The 13079-nt window shown below is 36.4% G+C and overlaps 1 protein-coding gene across 1 annotated transcript in view; it reads right to left on the bottom strand.

The window, feature by feature from the left end:
- Window positions 1-13079, bottom strand: part of CFAP47 (cilia and flagella associated protein 47) — a 312383-nt gene that overhangs the window by 212145 nt on the left and 87159 nt on the right. Inside the window, exons 34-36 of the mRNA XM_069873329.1 lie at window positions 11674-11771; window positions 11264-11380; window positions 58-192 (exon numbers count right to left, since the gene is read on the bottom strand). Of these exons, the coding sequence (XP_069729430.1) occupies window positions 58-192; window positions 11264-11380; window positions 11674-11771 (350 nt within the window). The remainder of the gene's footprint in view (window positions 1-57; window positions 193-11263; window positions 11381-11673; window positions 11772-13079) is intronic.

The raw sequence follows: 13079 nt of genomic DNA, 5'->3' as shown, positions 1-13079 counted from the left end.
CTACATACAGTGCTTTAACCTTGTACTGTTACAAATCTAAATTAACAGTATCAGTACCTGTTTAACAACAGTTGCATGGAGAGCACCTGTAAATTCTATAGTGTGCTTGGGTAAGTAGTGCGGGAGAGTTTCATATAGGTAGACACACAGAATGAGCAGCATGACTGGGTTTGGATCACAGATGTCAGTAGCCTAATATTGAAAACATAAAAGAAAATATAACCAGTTATTCAGTTTCAATTTTGCCTCTTGAAGACCACTGACATGCTCTGGTAATAAATTGAGGCTAAAACAGTCTTCTTTTCCCCACAGTTCAGCAGAAACAGGTTCTCATTCTATTTTCAACTCTGACAACTGCATTTAGTTTCTCCCCTAAATTAAATATCAAATCCTACCTAAAAATACACACACTTGGTAGTAGGTTTAAGCAGCAAATCACTACATTAACACGTCATCCCATTAAAATGTGCTTTTTTGATGCAAGACATTTTATCTGCATTCCTTACACAATGGAGTCATTCAATGCAGCAATAGTTTGACAAAGACCCTGCTTTGCCTAATGCATAGAAAGTGACTACAATTCTAAGTCCTCTCACAGGAAGGTTTGTCCAATTCAATTTGTCACTGTCGCTCTCTCTAAGCAGCTTGAATGAATTGCATGTAACTACAGGTAACCTCACCCTATCACTCTAGAATCAAACTTCCTTCTTCATATGGTTCATATTATAAATTTGCAGCTGTAAACCACTTAAAGAATAGACAAAGCACAGTTTTATTTGTTTTAATATTGATCTGTACATTACTTACAAGAATTGTGTATATGTGAAGTCAATGTCTTTTAGACGTGTAGGGTGATGTGAGAGAGCAAGAAAACTGGCATGAGTCTTCAAAGTCCTGAAACAGCTTGCTACTTGTTTTCTGAACCTAACAGGAATTCGACAATATCTAGGAGATACTTTATATCCAAATACATCACCAAGAAGGAAAAAAGAGCTTTCTCTAGTCAATAAGGAAAGCTTTGCATCCATTTCTAAAGGACACGAAGAAACAAGTCTCAAATGATATAACATTCCTTTTTAACAAAGGCATACTTAGGATATCAAAGTCTACATTACTTGTGCACTGTCCTAACAAACAAAGACAAAGTAAAAAATTAATCTTAAATTACATGCCTTTTTTGTTTATCTAGAAAAGGTATGAATAGCAATAAACAAACAGTTTTATTTAGAACTTTAACATTTATTGTCAATAGTATTAAAATTTCCAGGGGTCTCTAAGAATGACAAATATTCCTATACGTTGTTATTTCTTCTATAAACTACATTAAGCCACTTTTTCACTGGACCGCACTTTCAGCCTCCATATTATTTTATCTCTATGACCCTTCGTATTCTTGTCTTCAACGTGATTATATGTTTATTGCCTAAATGGACCATTAGAGGGAAAAAAACTCTTTAAATCTTTTTTTAATTGATTCTTATGAGGCAATTTTCATAGTTAACCATCTATTCCAGAACCTGAATACTCTTGAGCAGATTAATCAAGGGAATGGATACTATTTCTAAAGCACCAGGATGAAGGAAACACAGCAGCTATTTAGTCAGCCACCTGCTCTCTGATGCAAGTCTGTGTAGAAATATTATTTCCATTAGTTAATGTTTCACCTTAGTATATTATCTGCTTCTACATGGGTCAGGTCTGTATATTATTGAATGGCAAAAATGCTACACATTTCGATCATAACAAGAAAATGTAGCATTTTTTTATATTCTAATAAAATTCTTGTGTAGATTATATTTTCCTCTTCCATGTTAAGAGAAAATGAAGAATAAAAATTCAGGTTACTGAAACATCTAAAGAAATATGACTTAATTAAGGATGTTCCCATATGTCTTAAATCACGGTTAACTATAGATATGGGATTTAAAGTTATGGCTTTTCTCTCTTCCATTCATATTTTTCCAAGGCTATTAAAATGTTTTTTGATAATTACTTAATTTTTTACTGGGAGATGACAAGCCTAAAACAGTCAATTCAATAAGGCAACTCCATGGGAAGAACTAGTCCTACTAGGAAACTTGAAATAAAGTGAAAATTTCATTCTTATTATTAGAAACATTTGGATAACTGCAGTTATTCCGCTTTCCAAATAGTAATGATGATAATTTGGGAAAATACATCACTTATTTTAGCCACATGGGCTGGAATAGGAAGAAAACTTTCTTGCCTCTTCTGAACTGTCTTCAGTGCAGCAAGAGAGACATCTATTATCTCAACTATCTGAGCTGATTTTAATTTCCAAGTTAAAGTTTTACACTAGAGCACATACTGCAGTGCTTCGACAAACCAGCCAATTCAACTTTCTAATTAGTAAAAGCTCAAGATGCAATACAACACTCTGTGGAAAAGGAAATGCATACCTCAAAGAACAAAACACAACAGCCAGTCTATTTTCAAGTTTTTCAGAAAGGCCCTTGTTCCTCCTGTAGGTCTGGCAAAAATCAGGTTCATGAATGTCCCTTGTCAGAGCGGAAAAGCAATTGTAATGACATTGAACAAGGATCCACAACATGTAAATGCTTATGAATCTCCTTGGAGTATTGGAGACTGGGTATCCCACCATCCTACCTCTGCCAACCGAGCAGTTGATAAAGCAACGAGTGCAAGAAACTGGGCAAATATAAAGTGGTGTTTTCATTGACATAATTTGCCATCTTCTGGAAATTAGTGGCTTACGGATTTATTGATTATTGTTAATCACCTCTGTCATTATTTTAAATTATTCTCTATTTCATTCTTAACATACAGAAAGAAACATGACTGTCATTAACAGTTTATGAAAGAGACACTAAAGGCATAAATAGTTGCCAGGGCACAGCAAAGGCCAGCTGCTCTCTCTGGACCAGGGAGCCAAGAGAAATATAAAACAGCTGCAGAGGCCAGCCAGAGCCCCATACAGGAGTGGAGCAGCTGGGGGGCCACCAGGGCAGCCTCAGCCATGGCCATCAGGCACCTCCCTGGGGACCAGGAGGGGCCAAGGCTGGGATGAGGGTCTGTGGTTGGGCAAGGCAGGACTGTGAGGATCTGGAGACTAGTCGTGCTGTAGTGTCGCTGGGGATGGGCTGAAAGCCCTGCAGGGCTGACTGTGGGCTGGTGGGGGAAGACCCATAGTCTGGGCTGGAGCAGTTAGAGCTGGGGGTACCCCCAGGGCCTTGACATTAGTTAAGTCCAAAGAGCATTCAGCCTGTATCGTTTGATGATTCTAAGATAGACATGTCAGAAAAAGATATTTTTAACAAAGCTGCATCTCACTGGTTGCAAGGAAACCAGAAGGAGCTGTATCCCTGAATAGACCCCAAATGTCTTCTTTAGAAAGAGGAACCACTTATTTTCCATACCCTAAAGCATTATATAGCAAGGTGGGGAGGGAAAAAAAGAGAGAATATTAGTACTGGAAAAGATGTCAAGGCTTGGCTCATGGACTACAAGCAGAGAAAGGATGGAGCTTTTCCCAAAGCATAAACATTATTTAGGGAAAGATGACTTAGTTACTGAAAGCTTCACAGGCTTGCAGCTAACCTCAGTTCAGCCCTAATTAAAATAACTGCCTGTGGTCCTGCATGAAAACGTTCTGTGTTATTTGTACTATAAGGAATATGAAATTTTATTTTGTTTGTCACAATGGGAAGGAGAAACTCATCAAGATCAATAAGGACAAGCCTTACCACATTTTTACCTATACACATATTAAGTTAACTTTCCATTACATCTTACTAGGTAACCTCCAAGTTTCCCTGACTTCCCTTCTGTTTTATTAAATTAGAGATGGGTAGGAGATTCTATGGAAAAGGCAGAACTGGAACTCCACTGGTGGCAAATCCATTGACTTCATGGAGCACAGAGCCAGGAAGAGTTACTCACTGCTTTCTCCCTCTTTTCTTGCCCAGCGCCCTGCCAAAAATTGCATCCTACTCCAGCAGTTCTAGCACAGCTCCTCTAAAATTCCAAGAGAGCATCAGTGGGCACTGATCTGTAGTTTCCTACGTAATGTTTAGCCTTCTAATTCTTGAAATTTATTTAATATACTTTTCACACAATGATGTAATCATACGCCTCATCTCGTATTTCTATTTATTTCCACCACCACTAGTTTTTACGATTGTAATTTTAGGATGCACCTAACATGCAAAGTAAGAAAAAGCTTCTTCCCTGCCAAAACATTTAAACCTGAATTCTGAAATATATTCCGATGTTTTTCCACTCACTTATCTCAGTAATGGCTATTGAATGTTATCAAGCATTTGTAGGAGAAGTCGTTCAATACAGCTGTGGTTTTATATCTCTACTGTTCATCTTTCCCGTCTTTCCATTTGAGATAGTAAAAATGCCAGAGCAGACTACCTGTTGAAGCCTAACTTTCTTTTGCCACCTACTTCTACTCATTTACACTTACCAGAACTTATTCCCTCAGAAAAATTATTTGTTTATCCCATGCCAAATTCATTAAATGTGAATTCAAAAATTTATTTCTGACATTAATCTCTAGGATTAGGATCTCTAAACTCTAGGAACTAATTTAAAAAAAAAAACAACAAACATTTACTTCAGAAAAACATTCAGTAGAAAATTCACATAGTCTATGTATGTTATTTGCTTTAAAAATCTGTTAGCAAACAATAGCAATTAATAAAGTTTAACAGATTTATGCCTTTAATTATACCCATAACAAAATTTCTGAAAATATGAAAAAGCCTCTCACATTTCTGGAAGAGTTGGGTACTTGCTTTTTAGCTTTTTATTTGTGCTCTAATGTTTCTTAGTTGAAGAAAACGCTGAAGCGGACAAACTGAATACATTATTATACTTGAAATTTTCAATATTCCAACTTAGGACTATATCAAAATCGGACAAGAAATTCAACGGCTAGTAGATTGGTTCTATTGCAAAAAACACAAAGTCATTTAACTGCTGCAACACCATCAGCTCTGTGTGGTTAATTCCATAACCAATTCTCCATGTTTTCAATCATCTGCATATTACTAAAGTCTTGTCTTTAGTTTTGCCAGTACTACTGGTCAGAAAACAGTTCATAACAGCTTACAAATAACACTTCATGATTTTATGAAAGTAGGTTTATAACTCAGTGCAAAAATTAAATGGCATTAGCTGCCCCCAAGTCATTTCATGATATTTAGAAAATGCCGGCAGTTCTTTTATATATATATCTTCTGTACAGCAGTGAAGTGTTATATATACATTCTTATATATATTTTTTCTTACTTAAAAACAGATCAGGGAATTTTAAATCCAAAATAATCACAATAACTATAAGCCAAATTTCTGACAGACAGAAAAGAGGAGAAAAAGATTTATAAAAGATATTGGGAAGGAGTAGATCACTGAACCACTTTTATGGCAAAAACACTCTCCATTTCTCTGAATATGTAATTATTATTTTAAGAATGTAATGAAGCAAAATATTCAACAGAAGCAAAAAATCATGCAAGAAGGCTTTCCCCACTACAAAGCCTACAAAGCAATGATGAAAATAGACAATTTATGCCAAAGAATAGCTTCTAGCAGGACACACAAAACCAAAAATTAGAAAATATGTCGAATCAGCAGCCATGACATGTTACCTACGTAATGCATTTAAACCAATAACTGTGAATGACTATTGAAAATTACAGCAAAAGTATTAAAGAATGACTTTCCAGGCCACAAGCACATATTGCTGTCTCATATTCAGTTTTTCATGCTCTGCAATTCCTTCTCCACAGGGTTGCTCACATGGCCCTGGTTGTATTTGGGCTTGGCATTGTCTCCACCTAAGTGCAGAATCTTGACATTAACACTCGGCCTTGCTGAACTTCATGAGGTTTGCACAGGCCCATCTATAAAGCCTGTCAGGGTCCCATTTGATGGCATCCCTTCCCTCAAGTGTGTAGACCTCACCAATCAGATTGGTGTCATCTGCAAACTTGCTGAGGGTGCACTCAATCCCACTGTTTGTCTTCCCAACAAAGAAATTGATACTGGTCTCAATACAGACCCCTGAGGGACATCACGCATCACTGATGTCCACTCAGGCATTTAGCCATGAACTACAACTCTCTAAGTGTGACCATATAGCCAACTGCTTATCCACTGAGTGGTCCACATGTCAAATTCATGTCTCTCCATTCTAGAGACAAGGGAGTTGTTTGGGACAGTATCAAATACTTTGCACAATATTATCAATAAAGCTGAATTCCAGTCCAATGTTCTTTATCTAATGCTCTGATTTATCAGGCTTACAGATCAAAGGAAATAGTTGTTGCATCCAATTTTATAAGGATGCTTAAGAAGATTCAGCCTGTTACAACACTCTCCAAGTGTTTACCAGACTACTGCAGGAAAGATAGATATGACAAGATAATTGCTATTCCAACACACACAAAAAAAAAAGGTCATTTTTAATATTTTCCTCTCTTCTATTTTCTGAATTTAAGACCGCACATGTATATCAGGTTCCTATTTCAGGCAAACCAAGGTATTTGCATTTACATTATAGATAGGTAGACAGACAGATACAGAGTTTTAGCTGTATATTTTCAATATCATACAAATTTTAATCAAATCACTAAGAATGATAAAGAAGTTATTGTCCTGAAAGTTACTTTTGTCAAGAAGTAGCCATATTTACCAAGATAATACCTTCTTACTTAAGTACCAGAAACTGAAGACAAAAAAGTGATCATCAAGCATCTTTAGAGATGATTACAATAAATGTATGACTAAAAAATTAAGTGACAGTCAGGAAGTTATCCCTGTCTAAGTGCATACAATAATCTGTAGATTACCTCAATGAAAAATTCCTATATATCATGGAAATTAAAAAAAATCTATGTTGCTGTGACATATCCTCCCCCTGCCCCCAGAAGCTGCTGAAGCAGGCTCCTGCTTTACCAAATCAGCAATGTGGAACGGAACTGGATGGAGGTCTGGTGGCCACTCCATATCAGTGGCCACCTCAAAGCCCATCTGTGCAGCAAAAATAAGTCTGGGATAATGGGCAATTACGTCTCTGCCACTCGTTTTGCCTATCAGAATGACCAAACTGGCCCATGAGACCCCCCCTCTCCCACATACCAACACAGGTGTGCGGATATACATCCTAACTGTGAAACAAAACAAGATTCAGAAGTGGTCCTCAAAACCAAAACTATTAATAAGATTTATGAGTTCCTCGCGATGGGAATATCCTGATCTACGACCCTAGAATTGTCTGGATTCATACACACTGATGGCAGCTGCGCGGCAATCCATTGTTTCTCAGACCACTGGCACTACTGATAAGATTGGGCCAACCGGGACCCCAGATATTCAGAAAGAACTATAAAAGACTGACAGGAGCGAGCAGAAATCAGAGCTCCCTCTCAGCTGGCCTGAGACCCCCTTCCCCACCCCCGATGTCATTTGCAACCCACGGACACTGACCTGGAGCGTTTGCAGAAACTTCACTCGCAACAGCTTCAAGAAAACATCTAAAGACTATCACTGAACTCTGTACAGGTCGTATGGTCCTTCCCAAACCCTCATAGAATATTAATTTTAGTCCAAACTTAAGCTTATATTCTTGACTTAGAATTGTAACATTATAGATAATAAACTGAATGTTTAAACACAATTCTGGGTCCTACTCTGTTGGCCTTTCGGGGTGTGACATGCTGCATTTTTTTCCTCTTTTCCATTGGCTGCTGACAGCATCTTCTTTCTCTCCTTCATTTCAGACTCAAGTCTTGGTGTTACCACCTACACCCCTTCCTTCCTCATATGGCCATGTTATCGCCCAGTATCTCTGCTTTCTAATAAACAACTATGCTGAACGCTTCCCTTCATTTCAACATTCATTTTCAGCTTCTTAACACTAGGCTTTACTCACATCATCTTTCATAAATTGTTTGAAAACATCCTCCCTTTTACTTGCTACCCGATATAAATGTTGGCCCCAATTTTAAATCAGTCAGTAGCAAATTGAGTTCCTCTAGCAGCAACCCCCAATCACTGCATCTTCTCTCCTAATCTATTCTTGTCATGTACATTCCTTCCATATCACTGTTATCCACTATTCTATCTTGCAATATTTTATTTTGTGCTTTCACTTGGATCTTCTACAAATCAATGCATTTTATAACTTAGAAATGTCAAACACAAATTAAAAATACATAGAAAGACACCATTAGTACTCCAGAGTTGAACTGTCATTCATGATTAGAAAGTGGAAACAAATAATTTCTTTCCCAAAGTATTCCATCTTAAGCTTATATCTTAATCCTTAAGAGGATTTAAAAGCCTTGAACTCTGTTAGAAGTATCTTTTCAACTTGCAGCTGAAGCCTTCCAGATAGTTAAACTTCTTCATAATTACAGAATCTTAGATTTTGAAGTGACTGAAAGAGCCATCTATTCCAGATCTAATATATGTCTTGGCTTGTGCTGTCACCACCATCTTTGTATTAATTAATGCAAAGCTGTCTTGAAAGTTTGGAAGCAGTGATTGCCTGACAGTCAAGAACATTGCCAATACTGTTGGAACATTTTAGCCTGCTAAATTTAGGAAATAAGACCCTCAAAATATCCCAAATTAGGACAGTTCAACAACAGGATTCATGTATTTTGCTGCTTTTATTGCTGAATAATAAGAAGCTTTTAAAATTGCTACAATACTCTAACAAAAGTACGTATCAATTCCAATAAATCAATATAAAAAGTACCCTTTACCTTCTCTTCTATTTTTCACTTTGCACAATATTTTGTTTGTAGAACATGCCTTAGCTAGAATTAAAATACAGACCTCAAAGACCAAGACTCTGTTCCTTTTTCTGGTGTTGACAAATTACATAGCTTTGTTTAAATGCCTAGTCTGTATGGAGATGGACTTTCCCATCTATAAAAACACCAATGACTCAAATATATGCTGAAATAATAATATTGTAGTACTGTAGACACTGTGATCTTAAAACACACTAAATGAATTATGGAGAATGTCCTGGAGTTCTGCTTCCACCTCTAATGTGGTTAAATGCTTTTGCAACCTGGCATCCAGTCTTTGCCTTCATGTGCTGAACTACTTCTATTTCTTAGTAAAAACTGAGGCAAAATATGTCTTCATTTTGGGGACTATATCTAGATTATCTTTTCATGTTTCCTGACAGTCACAAGTACACCAAGTAGTAGATTTTCTTGGTTTAGCCTGTCATAGCCAAGACATTTTTATCAGCTTATCTGTATCTAAACGTGAAGGCAAGACAGTGGCTGATACTACTGGAAATAGGAGGGTTAATTTTTCCTTGCATCATAACACAATCAAAGGTAGAGGAGGAAAATAAAATTGTAATTGAGCTTTTTTTCCTACCACTTTGTTCACATCACACCTCTACCTCTAATTCCTAATACTATTAATTCCTTGGAAGTTTTCTCATATGTTGACAAATACTATGTCTATTCTGCTGTATCCTTTCCTGGTCTCTGGCCACTCAATATGCTCCACGACCACCCCAGCTAATCACAGTCCCTGACATTCACTTTGCTTATGATGGAAACCGCATCACTCTGCAAATTCTTATGAGAAAGATGTTACTGTAAACAGTTTTCACTAGTTTTTGCAAGGACAGTATTTTTAATGGCTCCAGGAGTAAAGGAGAAAAGGAAAAAAAGAGAGCATCTGCCATTTTTAATAGGTAATAGTCCAGTAACTAACACATACAACCAGCACATGGAAGAAAATAGCATCACTGTAACCTTGTAATACAGCCTTGCCCTTCCTATTAACAAGCCATAAGCCTTGTACTGAATTTACTGGGCCTCAGCACTTGGGTTTGACAAGCGTTCTCTGTTTTAAGACTTGCTGACCAGCTTGTAGAGCTTTGCTTTACTTGGTTTAGCTGTGACAGCAACTTTTTTAATTGATCAGGTCACTATGACTGAATTGTTCATCTTTGTATGGTACTACCAGAACCAATAGCTATAAATAATTCACAAACAGCCAGTTAAAGAAATGCCAACTGGGAGCAGGAGTAAACTGGTTTTAGGTGCAACAGAAAGTACAAAGCGATAATATCCACCTTATGTAAATATAAAAAATTTGGAGCTATAGCTCAATGAAAAACAAGACCGACATAAAGCATGTTACTAAGTATATTAAAATGATCCAAAGTGAATCCTCAATTGAAGAAGAAATTACCATTAACAACATCATATTTCTCCCAAAAAAAGGACATCTGAAGCTTACATTGTTACTCTCATCAGTGGTCCAAAGCTACTGGCTTCTGTATGCATCCGTCAGAAACTGATTTTTTGCTTCTCAAATGGTTTGCCCTAAATTATTTGCATTTTAACTGCAGCAGAGGCAGTATCCTTCAACACTTTGTCTCACTCTCACAAGCAGCCTAGCTGTGTTTCTCTGCCCAGAGAGGTTGTGCTGCACTCCTTTCAAGAGAGCAAGGGCAAAAATGTGCCTTGGACTCACCTCGGACCCCACAAGTCCCCCCCAACAAAGAGCACCTGGGGCCCTGTTGGTGTCCTTGCACTTTACTCACTCTCTCTCTCACTTGCTCCATCTCTCCCTCACTATTTCCTCACTTTTCTCTCTATTTTCCCTGACCATAGATTTAGCAAGCCAAAGCCTATCTTACTCCTAAGATTGTCTGTAACAACAAATTCCTTTTAGATCAATCATTTGGTATTGTTTTGCCTTCATTTAGCCCACTGGGCACTGAACCCATAAATTTTATGGGGAGACACAAGATCTTACCCCTGGACCGTCCAATTGAGTCATGATAGCATCAAACCTGCAACAGCATCCTCATGATTAGACAGATGCACAGAAGTGCCACCAGACATGCATTTTATTTTTTTACCACTCCTTTTTATGTTTAAATGCATGATGTTTGTTCTTAAATACATTTTTTTCTAAGTTGTCTTCGAATGTTAATAAAATCCAGTCAGGATTTCATCGTGTGATTTACAATGCTAGAATTTGAACTGAATTCATCTTATGTTCAGCTAGTTGCATCTATGTGATTTTACAAATGAAGGAATTACAGAAATTACTTGTAATTAAGTGCATCTATATGAAGCAGTATTTTGGTTTCCATCATACAGTAGCATATCACAAAACAAAAATCGCTTCACTAAAATCTCACCTTAATTTGATGTGTAATACCTCTATCATAAGAGTGAAATAAAACATATATAAGAATTGCTATTATGAAATCATTTACCTTTATGCCTGTGGCCAGACTGACAGCATGCATGGCATTCACAAGTATCAAACAGTTGTGCAGAAACTGTGCACGAGTTCTTGGACTGGTATACATCCTTACAAAGTGAGTAGCAATCTAGAGAAGACAAAGAAATCAAATTCTCAGTCTTCCACTAATCAAAATTATTATGTCGGCTTTTTCAGCAGTCAATAAGATGTGAATTTTGAACAAAAATTCTCTATTAAGAATACACTTAGACAAAAGAAAAATTAATACTGAAATCATCACTTTAGCCTAGCTAAATCTTGGGGTTTTTCTTCTTTTTAAAAACATAAGCCAACAGTTGCAAAGGAAAATATAAGGCCTGAATAACTTACTTACACGAATAAACTGTATAAAACTTGCACAATATTAAGAAAAGCCCTTACCAAATATGGACAATAAGCTGCCAGCTGTGCTGCCAATACCAGACCGTCTAGAAGATCTTGGTCAAAATTTACTATCCATCTCATTGGTGGTACTCCACCTGATATAGAAAAAAAAGCAAAATGAATTAGACTCTTCTCCCCTTAGATGCCTGATTTTAGTATAGATAGATGTGATGTCTATTTGAAACGACTGAGTAAAGGAATAGCAAAAGGAAACATCTGTTCACATGTAGGATTTCCCAGGCATAATTCTCTTCCAGAGCTATCGCTGGAATCATGAAAAATCTCACATAGAATATTGTAACTGTTACTGATAGGCTCTAATACAGTATGAAAGAGACTTCATCACAATGGAATGGAATGCAAATTCAGCTTAACCTTACAGATTAGGATCCTAAACATGCAAATTGTTTTTATTTTTATAGGCATAACATTCATAAAGCTCAAGAAAATATGTATGCACCTTTTAAAGTTGCAATGTTTACGCACATGCGAAGGAAAAGGTTAGTAATTTTCTTTAAGGTCATAATGAACTATTTGGCATTAATGCAATATAAATGAAAGCTAACAGCTCAACTCCCGCAACACAGATTATTCTACAGTTGTGTTGTAAAAGCCTATGTCTCACAAGGTTAGATTATTTTCTTATATTTCTAATGTTTTTATTTAAAATTTATTATTAAGATTATTTAGAAAGTAAACATATTTTCTTTATTACTATTTTTATTTGAAGCATTCTATAACTTAAATATTTAACACAGCATTTAAACAACAGACTTTTGTTCTTAAGCCTCATAAATTCCTGTATTCTTCCTATGGTGTATTGAAAACTCTCAACCTGAGACATTCTGTAAGTTACTGACACACCAATAACTAAAATTTTTAAATCATACCAAATTACAGGTACTTTAGTCTCTAAATAATATGCACTTTATGAAACACAAGCACATAAGAATTGACTCTGTTTTAAGAAGAGCAATCTATTTATAAACATTCAAGTACTGAGTCACGTCTTCGCTGTTGTGCAGTTTCTCCCAACTGCTAGTGCAAAAATGCCTATTCCTTATTTTTACTTGTTTTCCTTACTCTCTCAGGTTCATGCTCCCAAATTTAGGGAACACTTTGTACTTCAGCCACTGGCAAGGTTTTCAGATAGAGTGGGATCATGCTTTCTTATATAGGATGACTTATAGAGATATTATTTCACTATACATGAAGAGAGTGCATTGTTTACCAAGTTTAAGGCTTCCCAAGTTAAAAAAAAATCAGAACTCACTGATATACTACAGAATTTGAGATGAGAAAAAATCTCCTGCATATTATAAAAACATACATGTCTTAACATTATAAAATTTCAAAGAAATGTTCTCTCCTTTGAAAAATGGTACTATTAACACTAAAACAAA

This window comes from Phaenicophaeus curvirostris, chromosome 1, assembly GCF_032191515.1.
Source record: "Phaenicophaeus curvirostris isolate KB17595 chromosome 1, BPBGC_Pcur_1.0, whole genome shotgun sequence".
Lineage (NCBI taxonomy): Eukaryota > Metazoa > Chordata > Aves > Cuculiformes > Cuculidae > Phaenicophaeus > Phaenicophaeus curvirostris.
Note: the sequence above shows the minus strand (reverse complement) of the source record. Positions and strands in the feature narration are given on the sequence as shown.